The sequence below is a fragment of the Cotesia typhae genome, unplaced genomic scaffold (genome assembly GCF_013202065.1).
Source record: "Cotesia typhae breed Kobodo isofemale line unplaced genomic scaffold, CoteBio_Ctyphae contig_9, whole genome shotgun sequence".
NCBI classification, from domain to species: Eukaryota; Metazoa; Arthropoda; class Insecta; order Hymenoptera; family Braconidae; genus Cotesia; species Cotesia typhae.
The window spans coordinates 1,541,462-1,562,799 of record NW_027423770.1 but is presented as its reverse complement, the minus strand read 5'-3'; the positions used below and the strand labels follow the sequence as shown (position 1 = coordinate 1,562,799).

Sequence of the window (21,338 nt, the reverse complement as noted above, 5' to 3'; positions counted from 1 at the left end):
GAACTATACTCGCGTACTTCACAACACTGAACTTCACTATATTTTATAACACTGAATACTGTTTAATCACGAGAGATGTACTTCGTTTTTGTGAAGTACGGCTTGAGCGCGCTGCTTTTATAGCCAGAGGGTACTACGCAGTTACCCCCCACTCCTTTACCTCAAAAACGGTTTGATGACGTCATCGGCTACGCAGTTAGAAATAGAACAAAGAAAACTGCGCAGTTACGCAACCTTGAACAGGCTCAGACCTGTATGATGTCATCTACTACGCAGTTAGAAAATTCTAGAACCGAATGAGTCATCGACTACGCAGTTAGGAATAAAGCAAAGAGAACTACGCAGTTACCGTGACCTTGAACAGGTTCAGACCTGTTTAGAAGTAGACAGAATCCTCGACAGATGGCGTATCTTCTCGCATGTACTCCTCATACGTACAGTTTGAATATATTAATCTTTTCAGAATATAAACAATGAAATGCACCTGTGATCTAAGCAACTATTATTGATGCCGAGATCACAGGTGCATTTTTTAACAAAAATGCAGGAAATCAGAATCAAAATTTGAAATGGCGGAAATCAGACTCAAAATGGCGGATATTATACTCAAAATGACGGCTCGATATAAAAATGGTGGAAATCAGATTCAAAATGGCGGATTCAAAATGGTAGGAAAATAGCGGATAAATTTTAAAAATGGCGGGAGAATGGCGGATAGATTTAAATTACAGAATTCAGCACCAGCACCACCTATGAAAACAACCGATAAAAGCCTCATCCATAACCTCAAAATGTCATACATATCCACCACAAATCTATTTTACCGACTGAGTATCACCTCCCCCTGTTTACCTACTGACGTGTCCGGAAGCTGCGCCTGGAGCACCTTGCTACGGTATTCGAGAGTGTTGATAACACCATCTTGGCAGGCAAATATAAACCCTTCGGTCTCGGACATTAGGCCAGCTGACTTCAAGAAGGAGAATGTCAGCTGGGTGGACAAGAAATGGTCACGGACGTGTTTGAAATACACGCTGTGCATGGACTTGTCCATGTGTTCACCGAGGAGTTTTTTCTCCTCGGCTATCCTGACGACGCTCTTGAACTCCTTTTTCGGGAGTTCAATGAGAGCGTTTATTTCTCCGAGACCTAAGGTATTTGCCGCGTAGATTGCTGCCTTATACAAGAACGACCCCTTCCGCGCATTTTCATGACTATGAACAAATTGCATCAGGAACTCGTCCTCGTCTGCTGTGAAATTGGCAACCTCGTATGTTAAACCCAGAACCAAACGATCGTGAAGCCGCTCCAAGCTCTGCAATCCTCTCCCTCCGATGTTCCGGTAGAGGTACATCCTGGCGACTGATGAGTTAGGGTGCATGCTCTGATTCATATTGATGACTTTACGGGTTTTGATGTCGAGATCTTTCAACTCATTTCGAGGCCATTTCAGGACCCCAAAAGAGTAAAGTAGGACAGGGACAGCGAGCATGTTAGTAGCTGAGACTTTGTTCTTGCCGGAAAGTTCTGATGACCAGATCTTCCGGAGTCTCCTAACATACTCGCCGCGACGAGTTGTTCGGACTTCAGAGACGGCATGCATTCGCCGCTCTTCAATTCCTAGATATCTGTACAACTCTCCGGCGTCTAATTCTCTTAAGACGCTCCCATCCACTAATTCGACATCTCCACCCGTATCAGAGCACTTACCCTTCGCCAGGTGTACGACCGCACACTTGTCCAACCCAATAGACATTCCGACATCTCGTGTGTACTTTGCTACAATGTTGTGGGCCGTTTGTAGATGATCTTTGTTGGCACTGTATATCTTTAGATCATCCATAAACAGTTGGTGAGTGATCGAGTATACTCGATCACTCGGTGGCCCCGCAGAGTACCCACGAGTTTGTCGGAGGGCAATAGATATTGGCAGCAGTGAGATGCAAACCAACAGAGGGCTCAGAGAGTCTCCCTGAAAGACGCCTCTCTTGTACTGAACAGCTCCGGTTACGTGCAATGCATTTCCACTTCCTATGTGAAAACGCGTTCGCCAGAGCTGCATCGTACGTTGTATGCATCCCACTGTTTGGCGATTGATTCCGAGGCATTTGAGCAGATAGAGAATCAACTCATGTGAAGTTGAGTCAAATGCCTTACGGTAGTCAATCCAGGCCATGGACAGGTTGCGTTGGTAGTAGATTGCGTCTCGAATGACGCATCTATCTACCAACAAGTTGATCTTGCAACCTGACACGTCCTGCTTACTGCCACGTTGTTCGTATATCTGTTGCCACACAGGCTCTATCTCCTGCAAGATACGGTTATTTAAGATTTTTGTAAAAATCTTGTTAACCGCATTCAAGCAAGTGATAGGCCTGTAGTTCTTCGGGTCGGACAAGTCACCCTTTTTAGGGATGAGTACGGTTCGCCCTTCTACCAGCCAGTCTGGAATTGGTTCGTCGCCCTGAATGTATGATGTAAAAATCTGGGCCAGATGAGCATGTGTAGAAGAAAATTTCTTCCACCAGAAGATGTTTATGCTATCTGGACCAGGGGCAGCCCAGTTCTTGCTGCCATTCAGGGCTTTACGAACCTCTTCCACACTGACTGTAGGGTTCTCTTCGGCGATATCCTGCCTTCGGTGTTCTCGACAGAATGCCTCGAAGTCGTGCAGAGCTGGAGTATCCGGGTTCACGTTTGGTTGATCTCCATACAATTCACTACAAAAGGCTTCCACTCGCTCAGATGATGGATAATTCTCGGGAACAGCGGTCTTAGGTGACAGAAACCGTGAAGGATTGGATCGAAACAAAGAGTTGTCGATCAACCGCTTCAGCCTTTTCTCTAGTGACTTTTTGGAAGCCACCAGAGCCCGCAACCTGTTAAGAGACTCTTCTTTGATGACAAGAAGAGTACTCTTGTTCAGTGTGTGATGTTGCCTTCGAAGTTCTGCCGCCAGGCGACGAACTTTTGGCGTGTATGGTCTTTGAGTACTAACATACTCTATCACACACTGAATGCGGGAGACTTGTTTCCGAGAAATGTCAATTTTGTGTCCAAGTTGAGCGATGCGCAGCTTCAACTTCGCCTCGAAGGAGAGAGAATGTCTTCTCTCTATCAGCAGAAACGAAGCCGCGGCACCGTAGACAACTTGGTTGACAGTGAGCAGAGTGGAGTCCTCTTGAAGCTGTGTGGGGAGATCTTCGTTCACTGTGTCGAGCTGTTGTTTTAAGTGAGACATCTTTTTGAAGATGCTCACTTGTCGACCTGTAAAGAGGTTGTCGTTGTCCTCGGAGGAACGGCGCCGTTCTTGGTGTAGCGGTGCTGGAAATGAAGGCCGATTAGACAGCCTTCTATTTGGCAGCAGCGATCGTCGATTATGCCGAAGGTATGAGGCGTAATTACGCAGGTGTTTGGGCGTAAAATGTCTGTGCTCCGGATGCATGCCACACCAAAGTGTGTGCATCCGGGCCATATACCCTGATACTTCCGGCTCGCTGTTCTGCCAGCACACCAAGAGGTCGGCGCGAAGCTCCTCCGTCCACTTAAACTTAATCCTATAAGCGCCGGGGTCGTCATAAGTCATCGGGTCCCGATGATTTATTATTATTATTATTATTATTATTATTATTATTATTATTATTATTATTATCGGGTATGGACGTGCTTTTTTTGTGCTCCGTAATAATGTAATATTAAGGTTGTTTATGGATATTGTTTGAAATTGTGTTATGTATCAAAATGTATGGAGAAATTTTCTATAAATTCTGATATATAAATTAGTATAGTGAGAGGTTTAATTGATTTGGTATCAAGCAATTAAGTAGTTGTGTATATAAATTTATGGTTAGACTCAGCATACACATTCTATACTTGCTAGTGGAAAAAACAGTTTTAAATTTTCAACATAGAGGCGCTTTAGGCGTTCTTTATAGTAATCTGCTAGCTACCAACCTAGTTTGGTGAAAGTTAGTGAGAAAAAATGGATATAGAGGGAGACAGGTTCGTTACACCCACGAGGAATACCTGCACTCATTGCAAGCAAACTAATTTGAGATCTGCATATCAATGTAGTGGATGTGGACAACTATTTCATAAAGCTTGTCTGTTTAAAAATCACAAATATGCGAATGAAATCGGTGAGTTAATTGAATGTGCTGGACATGACATACCAGACAATAATAATGTTGCATCTACTGTTTCCTCAGTATCTAGAAATGAGAGGAAAAGATATGATGAGGAAATTTATGTTGGTGACATTGCGGAAAAAGTGGACATTTTACTTGATAGAGCTGAGGAACTTGGAGTCAATGTGGCTGAGTTCAAAAATGAACTCAGAAACATTACAGCAGAGATTTTTAAAGATTTTAAAGATGAGTTAGTGAAAGAAATACGTGAGGTCGTTAAGGACGAGTTTAAAAAACTAATTAGTGGAAATGTTGACAGTAAAATTGAGCATGTTGAACATAAAAAAAAGCAGTTTAGTTATACAGATGTGGTCACGGGCTCGAGTACTGAAACAGTCATTATTGAGCCAGAAAATAAACAAAACAGCGATCAGACATTTACTGAGGTTAAGAAAAAAGTAAAAATAGGTAAGCTAGGAGTTGGGATAGACAAATTAAAAAAAACCCAAGCCGGAAAAATAGTGATTGGGTGTACAAAAAAAAAAAGATTGTGAGAAATTGGCCAGTGAACTTAAAAAAAATATGGGTCAAAACTATAATATTAGATTAACAGATAAAAAGTTGCCAAAAGTAAAAATTATTGATGTAGATAGTGATACAATAGAAAATAATGAAGAAAGTGAGATTATCGAAATGACTAAAAAACAAAATGAAATCGAGAAAAATGGATCCACAAAAATGATAATAAAAAAAAATTAATGAGAAAAAATAAAAATGGAATAATTATCATGGAAGTAGATCCAGATACTCACAAGTATTTACTGGAGAAAATTAAAATTAAGTTGGATTGGAGTTTATGCCGAATATTTGATTGTGTCAGCGTTCTACGATGCTATAAATGTTGGGGATATAATCATTTTGCATAAGACTGTAAAAGTGAAGCTAAATGCCGTAAATGTTCGGGAAATCATTTAGAGAAAGACTGTCAAGAGGAAATTAAAAAATGTATAAACTGTGTAAAAATGGTTAATGACTTTAAATTAGAAGGAATCAAAACTGTCATTGTGCGAACAATCAAAAATCATTGTGCGAATGATCTTGAGTGTGAGTGTTATAAAAGAGCGATTAATAGAGCACAAAAAAATATTAACTATAAATATTAACAATTAACTCATAAAGAGCGTATAATAAACAATCGGAAAAGATCGTTTGTCATAGTGGCATTGAATATAAATGGGTTAATAAGACGTAAAGACGTTTTTGAAAAGTGGTTATTTACTGTTAAGCCACCAGATGTGATTTGTTTCACAGAAACACATACTGTTTCAGATGTCTTGGACCACGAAATTAGTATTAATAATTATACGCACGTGCGCACTAACACGGTGAACACTCGTACAGGTGGTGTAATTACATTATTACAAATAGTTATAAATATAAGGTATTACTCAATAGTACAGATATTAGTGACAAAACTTGGATTAATATAGTTCATATAGGTGGAAGTGATGGTTTTTTAATTGCCAATGTCTATAGATCACCAAACAATAATGTGAGTTAGTTTAAAGTGAATCTGATAGAGTTATTAGAAAACTATGTGGATAAAGGAAAAATTATAATAGTAGACGATTTTAATTTAGACGTTGGTAATAGCAGAAATCGTTACGCAATTAATTTTGTCAATGAATGTGCATTGCTCGGACTTAAGCAGTTAGTCAATGTGCCGACAAGATCAACATTTACGTCGGACACAATAATCGATTTTATTTTTTCAATCGTAGATTTGTCTATTGATGTGCTACTCACACCAAGGGTGTCAGATCATAACATTATTATTATAAATTGAAATTATAATATTGAAAAAAATAAAAATCTAAAAGTGATTAAAAAACGAAATTTTAACAAATTTAATCAAGACATATTTTGTGATATTTTTATTGATAAATATAAGATAGATAGTTATGATGATTTAGATGTAGTTATAAATAAATTAAATAGTTGTGTAAAATATGCCCTTGATATGGTCGTACCAAAAACAGAAAAAATTTTTAAACCAAAATTGAATGATAAAAAATGGATCACGAAAGATTTGATTAAAAAAATGAAGGAGAGAGATCGTTTATTTTTTATATCGAAAAATTCCGGACTTGAAGAAGATATAAATTATTATAAAAGACTGCGAAATAATATTGTAGATGAATTAAGAAAATGCAAAAGAAATTATAATAATGAAACTATTGATGCTAATAAGAATAATGGAAAAATTCTTTGGAGACAATTAAAGAAATTGATAGGAAATAAAAAAGATCAAAATACCATTGATAGTATTGAATGTGATAGTAGAGTTTTAAATGATAATTTACTAATCTCCAATAAATTTAACCATTATTTTATTGAAAGTATTGATACAATTGTCAATGAAATAGGATATATTACATTAAACGATGAAATTAATAATGAAATTAGTAATCGTAAGTGGGATATATTTGATAGAGTGTATGTTGATGAAGTAGATAAGATTATAAAGAGCTTAGATGATAAGAAAGGATGTAATAATGATGTAAATTCTGTAATTTTAAAACATCTATGGAATTTTGATAAGAATATTATATTGGATATTATGAATCAATCCTTAGAAACTGGTATTGTACCTAATACTTTAAAGGTATCTAAGATAGTACCGATACAAAAAATAAAAGATAGCATGAAAATAACAGACTTTAGACCGATTAATACACTGCCGGTAATTGAACAAGTTTTAGAAAGTATAGTTAAATCACAGTTAGATAAATTGGCTGGATCAGCTTTCGTGCCTTTTTTATGCAGTACCGAGATTGTTGCTAATGGCCAAGATTGTGGTATTTGTTCGGTGTTCCATATTTTATTTAGCATGTAGACTAAGTATTTTATCCAAACAGAAGGCAAGTGCTGTAGATGTTCGTTTTGAATTCCATCAGGTCCTGGTGATTTGTTCTTTTTGCTTCTTGTGATCGATTTTTTGACTTCTCAGTATGTAAACGCAGTATCTAGGGGTTGATGGTAGACGTCAAAGAATTCAGTATCATCAACGGTTCTGACCGGGAAAATTTTTTCATAGTAAGTTTCCCATGCAGCTAGAGGTATTGGATTCGGGGACTGTGCCGGTCTTCTTAATCATTTTACTGTTTGCCAGAATACACTGGGTTTGGAGATACGAGCTATCGTATCTTTGATGTTTCGTCGATAAATATCAATTTTATTCCTTTTAATCTTTTTAAAGTTTATTTTTAAAAGATGGAGGTGATCTAGGTTTGATTAAGAAAAACCTTTTTTGCGACAGAGTTTTTCGTGTTTGGATAAGTTGGCTCTCAGGATTCTCAACTCGTTGTCTTTCCAGGGCTTGTATCCTGATCTTTTGTTTGTGTTGATTTTAACGTTGATAATCAGACCTGAAGCTTGGGCTACTTCATAGATTGCCTCGTTGAGGTTGAGGGCCAGCGTATTCACATCCTGTTCACTGTTAGTGATGTTGAGCCATTGTGAGAGATGGAGATTCTTAGTAAATTGTAAGGCACGGTTTGGGTCCCATTTAAGTTTTCTCAAAGCTATTCGAGACTCAGTTTTTGATACTTGGCATTAATTAAAGTTGAGTGATAATTTTACTTTCACATGGAAGTGATCTGATCCGCAGGAGTCGTCTTCTACTTGTAAAGTTTTAATATTTCTGGCTCCTTCGTAGTTGGTCCACACCAGATCGATTACGCTTGTTCCTCTAGGGCCGACAAATGTTATTTTGCCTTCATTATCTTCAGGTGTTCTTCCATTTAACAGGAAGAATCCATTATCTGTCATAAAGTTTAGTATATGAAGGCCTTGTTTATTTATCACTGGGTCTTGAGAGCATCTTGACGGCTATGAGAAGGTTTGTTCCATTGAGAGTTTCAGGTGGGAACCCACCGTCTTCGTTTCCTAATCTTGAATTTAGATCACCTCCTAGGACTATTGGGGTCCCTGGGTGAGTATGCACACAGCTGTCTATGATAATTTGTAGTTGGTCGAGCGTTTCCTCTAGTTCAAGACCTGGTTTGAAGTACAGTAGACCCAAGATGATGTTATGTAGTTGATGTTTGACTTGGGTGATGATCCAGTGTTTATTAATATCAATTATGTTAGTTGTAAGTTCTTCTTTTATGAGCATGAGTAAACCACTACTTGCTCTTCCTCTGTTTGCATGTTTGTCAACATTGGACCAAATGCTTTTAAAGCCTCTTGTCCAGTGCGGTTGACTTGTTGGTGGTTTACCCAGCCATGTTTCAGAGATATCAATGAAGCATGTTTCTCTTGGAAATTGCAAGTGTTCACAGTTGTTATATCCTTTGCAGTTCCAAAATATGAGATTGGCAGGGTGTTGGCTCTCTCTTCTAGCGGCTATCAGTTTTTTGACTTGCGTGTAACTGATTTCAAAGTGTTTGGGTGTTGGGTTGTTGCTCTCTCTACCCATTTTTTGGCCACGCTATCCCATCTGAGCGTCTTTCCCTCTACTAGTATCTTATTTGAATAAATTTTAGGATTGTTACCCTTTTCTTTTTCTTCTCTGATCTTTTTTCTTATCTCAAAGGCTTCTTCACTTTCCAACGGAGTTAAGTCATTGTCGATGTAAATGCCCGAGTTATTCAGAACCGCCTTTTTGGCCTTCATTATTTGTGCTTTGCATTCCGGCTTGTCAAAGTGTACCACATAGCGATCCTTTGTTTGACCTATTTGTTTAATGTACTTACATTCAGCTCTGGGTATGTTGAAAGAAGATTCTAAGAAAGAGGCAACGTCTGCATTAGCACTGGTCGGTTTAAATCCCTTGATGATGATGTTATGTTGACGAGATTTGCTTTCTTGATTATCGATGATTCTCTGCATTCTTTCAAGTTGAGGTTGTATTTCCTCCTTTTCAGTCTCCAATGAGACTGAGTTGACCGCCTTCTCTACTGACTCTAATCTGGAAGCAATTGGGATTAAGATATTGTTAAATGTGTTGGGATCGGAACAAGGCTTACCGGATTCAATGGCGTGTAAACGTCGCTTTATCAGTTCCTTTTCTGCTTTCAGGCCACTAATTTCTTCTGATAATAATGAGAATTTTTGATCCAGTGTCTTCAGCTGCGAGTGGACTGAGGTGGAAGATTCTTCGATCTTGGTTTGGATTTGCACGTATTATGTCTGGTTTGATTTGAACAGCGCGATAAACTGATCAGCTATCCACTTAAATGATTCTTGATTAGAAATTTTAGTAAAGTCTGGTGGAGTTGCGACAGGTGATTGCTCTGGCTGTTGAGGGGTAGAGGGGTTATCTGTTTGGTTTGTCGTTGTAACGTTTTCGGGTGACATTGTGGCAATGGAATTGCGGCGTTTTAAGTGTTTTGCCGGTTTCAGTTCTGGGTCTTGGATATTTTCCGTGCTCTCTCTCGGACGTTTGAGTATGTTTAGTAGCTTGTCTATGTCTCCTAACGAGGTAACTCTCTCTCTCTCTTAACCTTAATTCGACTAGAGGAGGACGACCTCTTTTCTTTACCTTTTTGCTGTCTGCTGGTGTAGTTACCGGTGGTACAATGCTGGAGGTTGCTTCAACGTCACGTTTGTGTTCTACCTGGGTTGAATTTATCGACGTGGAGTCAGAACTGCTGCTGGTGTTTATCAAAGACATGTCACTCTAACCTTACATTGTGGTCTCGTGCTGTATTACGTGGAGATACAGAGTTTATTCAACTAATGTCGTGATAATTTTCAATCTACACCGATAGTTCGCAAGTTTTAATCGTGGTTTATATTCAACACTTAATTATTTGACAAAAAGATTATTTATTTTGTGTAAAAGAGTAAGAGAGAATTTACACTCGATGTTTATAGTAAATCTTCACGCATGCGTCCCCACAATTTTTTTGATTTTTTGTTTGATTTATTTTTGATTTTTTAAAATTTATTTTTTGATTTTTTTTTAAATTTATTTTTTTATTTTTTCATTTTTAAAATTTTATTTTTGATTTTTTAAAATTTATTTTTGTTGATTGTTTGTTTGATTTATTTTTTCAGATTGAAAAATTTTATGCCACAAAAGTCACTGTGCGGCGGTGTACTGCCTGGTCTATCCAAAAATTTGGGTGGAGGAAGCAGGCAGTACAGCTAATGTCAGATCAGCAATTAATGAACAGATTCGTCTGTACACGCAATCTGACACCTCAATAGATGATAATGTCTTCATTGTTGGGGGGGGTGCCGACTCTCCTGAGAATCGATAACACCAATTTTCTCTGGTATTTCAGGATACCAGGAGACAGCCCCATCCCTAACCTTGACTGTTATGTCATCTGTAATAAAATAGTTAGACGCTTGCTGGCTAGCAACGCGTCTAACAATAATGTTTCTGACACTATAGATGCTGACTCCGATAATGATTCAAAAGAAAGATGATGGTGTTCCAGACTCCGATGCTGACGACTCTATGGATGCTGACTCCGATGCTGATTCAAAGAAAGATGGTGGTGATCATGATAATGATGAAGGTTATGATGATGAAGATGACGATTCAAAGAAAGATGGTAGTGATCATGATAACGATGAAGGTTATGATGATGATAATTATGATGCTGCTGCCGATATTTTTTCTTTACCTCCACTGTATGACGAAGAAATGGTTAATTTGATTTCTTCAAATGTTCAAGAAAAGGAAAACAATAACAACAATAACATTGAACCACAAGTGATTCAGGACCTGGATCAACCACAAATAATTCAGGACCTGAATCAACCACAAAACGTTTATTACTACCAGGAACAGCCTCAAAACATGCAACAGGACCTTCTTCTTGAAAACATTTTGAGAGTTCCAAATAATTTGGAACAGCATGTATATAACATGCAATAAGGATTCAACATTTTGTCGAATTTGCATTTGTTCCTTTAAAAAAAAAAAAAAAAAATTTTAGTATAAATTTAAAAAAATTCTTAACAAATTTTTAAAAAATTAAATAATTTTTTAAAATAAAAATGAATAAACAAAAATCAAGATTAAAAATTCAATAACAAATCAATGAAATCAACAATTAATGAATCAACAATTGATAAATCAATAAAATTGACGATGAATGAATGAACAATAAATAAATCAATAACATCAACAATTAATAAAAATCAAAAATTAATAATCAACGTTTAATAAATCAAAAATTAATAATCAACAAATAATAAATCAAAAATCAATAATTAACAGTTAATAAATAATTAAAAAATCAAAAATTAATAATCAACAGTTAATAAATAGTTAAAAATCAACAATCAACAATTACCAAATCAATCTAGTCGGAAAGAGAAAACTAACCTCGTTTATTGAAATTTTTCCAAGCATTATTATCATTGTTTCGATTATTTAAAAAAAAATAAAATTTCAATAAAAGAGGTTAGTTTCTTGAGTACATGCATTTATTGTGATAAAATACTAACCTCTTCTTGCTATCTTTTGAATTTTATTTATTATTTTTTATAATTATTTTAGAAAAATATGACAGCAAGAAGAGGTTAGTTTTTCACTATTCTTAAGAAAATTATATGTGTTTTTAATAAAATTTTATTGTATTTATAAAATAAACTATGGAAGTGTTTTTAATAAAATTTTATTATTTTTATAAAAAATAAAAATTTTATAATAATACTCTTTTTTATTTTCAATAATTCCTTTCCTTTTTCTTCTCTTTAAGATGCACATAAGGCAAGTAAAACGCAGTGAATAAAACTTAAAATAATAAATAAAAACAAACGGAATTTTTAATTTTATTGGAGATGAAAATTTATTAATGAAGCGTATTTATTAAAACAGTCAACAAGTATAAAAATTAATGTTGGTTTTTGTGTAAAAATTCAAATTTATGAAATTGACCACCAAGATACAATAAAAAAAGTTCTTTTTTCAGCGCTGCTACGTTGAATTTTTTTATGTCTTCAGGATCTTTTAATAATTTTACTGTTCTAGCAGGCAAAAATACAACGTAAAGATCATCAATAGTTGCAACAATACGATACCCAAATTTTGTATTGACAATCTTCAATTCAGAAATTTGGCATTCATTATTAACATTCAAGTCAGCAAGCTTCTTGGTAGGCAAAAAATCCTCAAGACGATTAACCTTGTCGATTGCTTCAAGATCCATGGTTCCAGAAATTATAAGACTATTAATAATAATAATTAATAATTAATAATTTATTCAAGACATAAACAAAGTCGTAATTTTAATATTTAACAAAAGCTCATTAAAATACTAACCTGTCTTAACAGATAAAATATATATCAGCACAAACACTCTTAAAGCAAAACTGTACGAACAGTGTTCAATTTATAGGTTATAATAACACGGTGATTTCTTCAAAGAGACTGTGAAGCTGTGAAATCTAAGCTAGATTATATAGCAGTATCCCCACTACACCTACTTTGCTCTGATTGGTCAAAAACAAGTTTAAACTTGTTAAATGACGTTATAAATTCCACAAAAAGTCCAAAATTCTAGGAAAAACGTAATTATACAGCATTATCCCTACTACTCAAGCTTCACTCGGATTGGTTGAAAACAAGTTCAAACTCGTTAGATGACGTCATCAATTCCACAGAAAATCCAAAAATTCTGAGAAATTGACGTCATCGTCTTGATGTAAAAAATATTTTTAAAATAATTTAGGAGGGGGATTCCGAGAAAAATTATGAGTGGAGGGGGAAAAATTTCCACGAACAATTCCCGGAAAAAATTTCAGAGAAAAACTACGAAAAACAAAATGACCGACTTCTACAAAATGCCTGCGAAATTCCCGCGAAAAAAGAATCTCTAATGTACACGAATTCATAATAACAGTAGATAAAATTTGCAAATTACAATTTACAACATCATTTCCGATACCCTTTAAAATTACCAAATCATTCATTCTTTTTCCCAAAAAGTTAAGGGCAATCGATTCTTTTATTAGTGAGCATTCCGCACCTGAACCAAAACAATATGGAAACGACTCATCAAGATGGTTCAAAATACTAGTAGGAGCTGCTACTGCGCAAAGATTTACACGACGTTCGACGCCGACGTTGTCCTTGTTGTTCCCTGGATCTTTACGACCGCTACCAGGAGCCGTACAGTTTGGCGCAATATGACCAGCAGCTCCGCATTTGAAACACGTCACAGAGCGCGATGTAGAGGGTGATCTTCCGCTGCCACGATAGTTACCACTTTGGTCCGTATTTTTCTTCTTAAGTTTAGGACACTGAAACTTTTTGTGACCTAATTCCCCACAAAAATGGCACTTCACGACACCGCTGGCTTAAAACGTTTCGAATCCGGTACAGAAGAGTCATCTGACGCTGTCACGGGTCTTTTTTGAGTGTAGGAAAAGCCTCGCATTTCACTCAAGAAGTCAACTTCCGTTTTGAAGTCGGTAGTCAATGCCACGCGCACCGCCCGATTGTCAAGGTCAGTCAATCGCGCAAGCACAACCACATTGATAATTTCGTCGACCGATAAAGACCTCCAGCGGGCCTTCAGCGATGATCGAAGTCGAATGCCGAATGCACCGACACTTTCATCCTTGGTTGGTAACTCCTGGTGAAGTTTCAGCACGATCGCTGTCGCAGTTTCCTGTCCACGAAACCGTGACACAAAAAGTTCTTTTAATTGCGGCCACTGTATACCCGGAATTGCAGCTTGAGATAGCCACTGAGCCGCTGAGCCTTCCAAAGCTTTACTAAGCGCCGATATCAATCCGCTTCCTTGGAGAGGGTTTTCCAACAAGCACTATTCCGTTGCTGAACACCATGCACTAGAATCCGATCCCGCACTCTCTGGATTGAACCGCGGTCAAGAAACATTGTTCTTTGTCGAAGACGGCTTCGATAAGAAATTCTTCATAAGTTCAAGAAATGAACTCCACTGATCGGGTGCTGGACCAGATGGAAACGATCCCACTTCTGATGTCAGAGAGAAAGGAGTTAATGTTGGAGATTCAGTATTTTGTGATTCACTCATTTTTATTATTACAATTAATTAATATTCACAATTACAACAAGATCAATTACAAAAATAAATGGACAAACTCATACACGGTTAACTCGATGTAGAATTTAAACAATATTAATAATATCTTGCGATAGACCGAGACTTAGGAAATAACGAATTCGCGATCACCAGGACGTCTGTTCGATCTCAATCTCAAAGCAAGACTGTATTTTCAAAAAAACTATTCTCAAATAGTCTGCCTGCTGCACATTTCTCTTTTCCTTATTAATTTTATGATACCCCTATCGACCTGGGATCCCGACTACGTTGACAACCATGTACCTACTTAGGCCTAAGCCTACTGCAATAGAATAATTTAGTTATATCTTATTTTACAAAATGTTAAAGTAACAGTACATTTCTTAAAATTACTAAAAATAGAAATGACCTAAAGAATATTCTCATCGCTTCGTCAGAAAATACTCCACTGTACTTTACTCTCCGACATATATATATATATATATATATATATATATATATATATATATATATATATGACCAGATGGATGTCAAACCTGCCAAAAAAGACTCAACAGCTAATCTCAGTGTCTCCAGATACGACGTCCACCGACGACTTGGCCAAAACGGCTGATAAAATTCATGAAATGTTCCCCGTGAATCAAAATACCGTCGCAACAGCCTCTACGTCTTCGAACCCTCAGATTTCGGCTTTTGAGAGACAGATCTCTGAGCTAACAAAATGCGTCGCCGCACTAGCGAATTAGAACCGACCCAGAGGAGGTTCTAAATCACGTAACCGCCAAAACAGAGCTCAGTCCAATGGACGAGGCAAATTGAAGGATGGCATCTGTTATTACCACGCAAAATTTGATAATAAATCCTACAAGTGCACTGCCGGATGCAAGTTTGCGGGAAACGCAAAAGGGAGTCCTTAGTGGCGGGAAGCGACTCTCTGACAACTTCACACCGCCTATTCGTCACAGATCTAGCCACCAATACACAAAATCTCGTGGATTCTGGCTCAGATCTCTCTATTTATCCACACCAGCGGTTGAAGTGCAAACCGACGCTCGTCGGTTATCAATTACAAGCAGCCAATGGCTCTCTCATCGAAACTTACGGAATTATTACACTCTCGCTCAACCTAGGAGCTCGTCGTGAATTTACGTGGAGATTCATCATCGCTGACGTCACGAAACCAATCATCGGTGCTGACTTTTTAAGTCACTTTGACTTGCTAGTCGACCTGAAAAACAAGAAACTTCGTGATCGATCTACTGGTCTCCAAATAAACGTCAATTCAATAGCGTCCGACATGGATTGCATCGAGGTAGTGGATGGGGACACAGTCTATCACAACTGCTGGCGAACCACCCGTCTATTACCAGACCAGATGGTACTGCGACGACCAGGAAGCATTCCACCGTCCACTACATCAAAAAGACGCCTGGACAACCAATCTCGGGTAAAGCGAGACCTCTTGCGCCGAACAAACTCAAGATTGCGCAAGAAAAATTTAGAAAAATGATCCAATGCAGTATCGTGAGACCATCTAAGAGTCCGTGGGCATCTCCATTACATCTCGTTCCGAAGAAGTCCGGAGAATGGAGACCATGCGGAGACTACCGCCTTCTTAATGCCCGCACAGTACCTAACAAATAAACAGTCAGGCGACTTGAGGATTTTACGGCGACATTACACGGTAAAAAAAATATTTTCCGTCATTGACTTGGTTCGAGCTTTCAATCAAATCCCTGTCGCCGAAGAAGACATCGAGAAAACAGCGATCATCAAACCGTTTGGACTGTTTGAATTTATGTACATGACTTTCGGACTACGTAATGCTGGGCAATCATTTCAACGATTCGTTGATGAAATCACAGCAGACTTACCATTCGTGTTTCCGTACATCGACGACTTCTTAATCGCATCCGAAAACGACGATCAACACTTAGAACACCTAAGCATCCTGTGTCGACGACTAGAGGACCACGGCCTCGTCATCAACACAGCCAAGTCACTTTTTGGACAAAAAGAGATAACATTCTTAGGACACATGGTCAGTGATTCAGGTATCAAGCCGTTGCCCGACAAGATCGACGCAATTTCTAACATTAAATTCCCTCGTACTATTTCGGCATTACGTGGTTTTTCAGGCACAATTAATTTTTACAGAAAATTCGTCAAGAACGCCGCCCAAATCCAAGCGCCACTAAACAAACTTCTGGATGGTCCAAAAGTAAGAGACTCAACGCCGATAATAGAGACTCCTGAACTCCAAAAAGCTTTCAACGACGCAAAACGAACACTGGCTGAAGCGACGCTGCTCGCACACCCGGTAATCGACGCGCCATGGGCGATATTTTCAGATGCTTCCAACACAGCCATCGGAGCAGTTCTTCAACAACAAGTTGGAGGTAAATGGCAGCCACTGGCTTTCTTCAGTAGAAAGTTGCAGCCTTCACTTCAAAAACTGTCGACGTATGACCGTGAACTTCACGCAGTCTACGAAGCTGTACGACACTTCCGTTACATTTTTGAAGGCAAACACGTCGCCATATACACTGATCACAAACCATTACTTCATGCGTTCCAGCAACGTACTGAAAGGGCCTCTCCATGGCAATTTCGACGTCTCGACTTCATTGGTCAATTTACAAGTGACTTTAGACACATTGCTGGACCTGAAAACATCGTCGCAGACACCCTGTCACGCGTCGAAGCCGTGTTGATACCAATTATGACACATGAGCTGGTAAATGCTCATAGAGTTGACCCTGAACTACGAGATCTACTCAACAACGCGATGACATCACTACAGTGGTAACGTATCATCTTCGATGACCACCCAGCCGCGATTCACTGTGATGTTTCATACATTCCAGGTCCACTTCGAAGAAAAGTTTTTAACGCCCTGCATTCTCTTGCACATCCGGGCTCTAAAGCATCACAGAAGTTAGTAAGCAAACGTTACGTCTGGCCATCTATCCAGAAAGACTGTCGAGAATGGGCCAAAGCGTGCATCAACTGTCAACGTGATAAGTTTACACGGCATGTGACATCTCCAATCGCTCGATTCGATCTTCCAACGCAGAGATTCGAACATATCCACTGTAACAGGCCGCTTTTAGAGTCACCTGTTAGTCAGTTGGTTCTTATTTAACTTTAATTTCATTTTTAAATAAAGAAATTTCCTAGTTATGAGGGAGGTCATTGGTTGGATTCGCCGCGACCGAGTCGCCCTCGCGCGGGTAAAATCGATCGAAGCTCAACTGCGCGCGAAATAAATTTGAATTGCGGTTTACAATTTAAGTTAGATAATAAGTTAGCCAATGCTCCAGTCAATAGATCAAAATAAGTCGATATTGGAAAATTGGACAGGCAGAGCCATCTCTGGAGCGTCAAGCGAATCAAGTGTCCAGAGAGAGGGGAGTGCAGCCAGGCGGGCAACAACCAAGCCATGCTTCTTTCTTCCACGTGCTCCCGCTACAATAAACGGACGCTGATATTTTGAGGTTTCTTTTACACTGCGATATTTCTTGTCAGTTGCTGTACACTGGTTTATTTTTTGTTACTTATTGATTAAAGTAATTATTACGACGACGTGAATAATTATAAATATTCTTACGACGGATTGTCGATAATTTTGAGCAATCGACTACGACGTGAAAATTGCTTGTCAACTATTGTGACCGACGCCCTTCCCATTGTTGGAAAATTCTTTTTGTACATCACACCGTGTTGAAACGCGGGGGTCAATTCGACGTGGAAGCCGAGGACGACGGAGCCGTGCGACCCAGCCCGGACAATATTTAATTGCTGTAATTTTTTTTTTTGGAGAACGACGCCTTCTACCGGGGTAAGTGGCCTCGTCTTTGAAAAAGCTCGTGGGATTCACCTACTCAGAAGAAGCTCACGAGTGACTTAATTTTTTTTTGTTGTTGTTAATTTTTTTTATTTTTTATTTCAATTTTATTTTGTGCATTTATTCCGGAGATTATCCCACGAGGTATTTCTGGTACCAAAAATAATTGTTGTATTGATTATTCACATTCTTATGTGTTACTGTCATAATCCCGATTATTGAGCTTCGGTCGTGCGGGTAATGTGCCGGTTGAGAATGTTGTGTTGACAAAATCAATCGATTTAATTAGAAAGGAAATTGACGCTAAATCTGTTTGAACAATTTCCATTCGTATTTTGGATAGCTACATTTATTGCGACGGGTCCGAGGTCTCAAGGACACTTTATTTGTTTAATCTAATTAATTGATATTGATTAAAAATTTTTTTACGACGATTAATTGATCCAATTTAAGTAAGTATTCGTAATGAAACAATTTTGTGACGAATAATATGTTGGATTTAATGAATTATTAGTATTGAAGAATTTTTTTTATTTAATTTAATCCTGATTATTAACTAATCATTGTGCGACGATTGATCTGCCTAATCTAATTAATTATTGTCAATTAGATTTCTTTTGTTCTTGCGATAAAATAAACTGTTGGTTAATTACAAGTTACTAATTACACAATTTAGCAACGATTAATTTGTGGACTTAATTATTAATTAACAATTAAAGTATTTGCGATGAGATTTATAGTCAATTTAAATCATTACTAGTAAGAAAACCATTGTGCGACAATTGATTGTGTGACGCAAATAATTACTGTCAGTTAAATTTTGCGACGGTTATTTTTTTTGGACTTATTTAATGATTATTGAACTTAAATGCGACGTTGGTTTTAGTTCTTGCAAAAATTTAATTACGATCTATTAAATTAATCGCGACATCCGATTTTGGTTTATTTTTGTGAATTTTATTGTTAATGGATGAATTGTGATTTTGATATTGAGATTCTTTGGACATTTAATTTTGTTAATTAAATGCTTGCGGCTTGTTCTTCGTCGAAGTTAATTATTAATTATTGAATTAATTGCGGCATGCGAAATTTGATACATTGATTATTGTGATTTTGTTATTCCGGTGACTATTTATTTCATTTTGTCAATAAATTAGAATTAATACTAAGATTTCGGCGAATTATTAGTACCCGGACGATCGTCCCTAGTTCCTGTTTATTTTAGGTTGCACCTTTTACCCGCCACCCCGACGAAGAGTTTCGGTCCGAGTAAGCCGAACAAGACGTGAGTGGAGCCTAGCTCCTGGCGCCCAACAATAATCAAGCAGATAGGCCAAATTTATTTATCTCGGACTTATCGCGAACGCACGAGGTCGAAAAACCCATTATACCACATAGATCTCGTCATCATACCAGCGTCTCGCGGGTATAACAAATGTCTCACGATCATCGATCAATTTACTCGTTTCCCAGAGGCCATTCCTCTAAGAGACGGAGACGCCGACACGGTGGCAAACGCCCTAATCAACAACTGGATTTCCCGGTACAGTGTACCAGTTAGAAAAACGTCGGACCGAGGAGCACAGTTCACCTCTGCGATGTTTCAATCGCTGATGAAAATGTTCGGTATAAAACACCTGCGCACAACCGCGTATAATCCTCAGGCAAACGGCATGGTGGAACGTCTTCATCGTCAGCTCAAGTCTGCACTACTTTGCCATGACGACAATTGGTTCGACGCATTACCCGCAGTCCTGCTCGGTCTCCGCGCTGCGTGGAAAGAAGACATTCAAACAACACCAGTAGAACTTGTATACGGTGAGCCTATTCGTTTACTGGGTAAATTAATAACCCCGTCGAACAAACACGAGGATGCCCAAACCGTCGTCCGCGCCTTGAAAGCTCATTTAAATAACTTGGCACCGGCCGAAACGTCGCGTCATGGAACACGTTCTGTTTTCTGTTTCAGAGACCTCAACTCAAGTTCCCACGTTCTAGTACGCAACGATCAAATTGGACCGTCGTTTTCTTCACCTTATGAAGGCCCATACGAAGTCATCACTCGACACAAAAAATATTTCATCGTAAATCTCAAGGGCACAAATACGGCGATTTCCATCGACAGACTGAAACCTGTCTACGCTGCAACTGACGACTAAATTTTTTTTCAGTATAATATAATATTTATATTTTTACTATCAATCATGGCAGTTGAAAAAAAAAAAATTAATCTCTTAGCGCAATAGAGTGTACAATATTTTTGGTTAGTCCGTCTTTAGCCAACACAAACAAACTGGACGGTTTTCCCACGCGAGAACATCCCATATATAGTTGTCCGTGGGAGAAGCACGGTGTTTCCAAATCTAAGCCACATACAGACAATGTTTGGCCTTGTGACTTATTGATTGTCATAGCGAATGCCAATCTAATTGGGAATTGAGTGCGTTTGAATTCAATTGGCACATCTGTAGGAATCATAGGGATTCGTGGCAGCAACACATTTTCGCCTTGAAACTTGCCATTCAAGATGATAGCTTCAATAACGTTTTTCATTAATTTTTTAATGACTAATCGTGTGCCATTACATAGCCGTGGTGGGTTTAAGTTTCGAAGTAGAATAATCGGAGATCCAACCTTCAATTGTAAATGATGTGGTGGCATGCCTGGCAAATCCAATGAATTTAAGAACTCAATTGGATAATTCACAGTCTCGTTGGTATCGCAAACTGCATCGATAGATTTATATGACACCAAGTCCCCAGGCAACAGCTGTTGTATCTTTAAATTTAACCCATTGACGTCCACATTTTTAGGTGCCAAGATCGCTCTTTCTGCCAGCCACTTATGATTTGCATATTGTGTGTGTACGTCGGGAAATATGTGATCGATGAGACTATTTTGCGAGTCGATGATTGTGCAGAAGTCCGTCTGTAATTTTATGCATCCAGTGTTTTCATGTACAGCAACTTTCCCATCGCCAATATCTAACAGTTGTTTAGAGAAAGTTTCGGCGGATGGATCCTGAAGCATTTGAACGTGCATGTTCACCGTCAGTTGTACTTTTTCAACATTACGCCATAGTCGCGATGATTTTAAGCACGCGTTGATTTCATCAGCGTAGGTTGAACGCGGAATAACGGGAAGTGTTTGTCTGAAATCACCTGAAAGGAGTAACAAGGTGCCGCCAAATAGTTTATCTTTGTTTTTTATATCCTTTAATGTCCTATCCAATGCCTCAAGCGAATGTTTGTGTGCCATAGTGCATTCATCCCAGATAATAATTTTACATTGTTTCAGCACTGCGGCCATAGACGATTGTTTTTTTATGTT

The 21,338-nt window shown here is 38.1% G+C and overlaps 2 protein-coding genes across 4 annotated transcripts in view; one reads left to right on the top strand and one right to left on the bottom strand.

The window, feature by feature from the left end:
- Positions 1 to 10,513, top strand: part of LOC141533473 (uncharacterized) — a 51,814-nt gene extending 41,301 nt beyond the window's left edge. The window contains exon 4 of the mRNA XM_074252377.1: positions 10,191 to 10,513. Coding sequence (XP_074108478.1) covers positions 10,191 to 10,343 — 153 coding nt within the window. The 3' untranslated portion in view covers positions 10,344 to 10,513. The remainder of the gene's footprint in view (positions 1 to 10,190) is intronic.
- Positions 1 to 21,338, bottom strand: part of LOC141533470 (dystrobrevin beta) — a 633,463-nt gene that overhangs the window by 52,256 nt on the left and 559,869 nt on the right. The gene's annotated exons all lie outside the window — the stretch shown is intronic.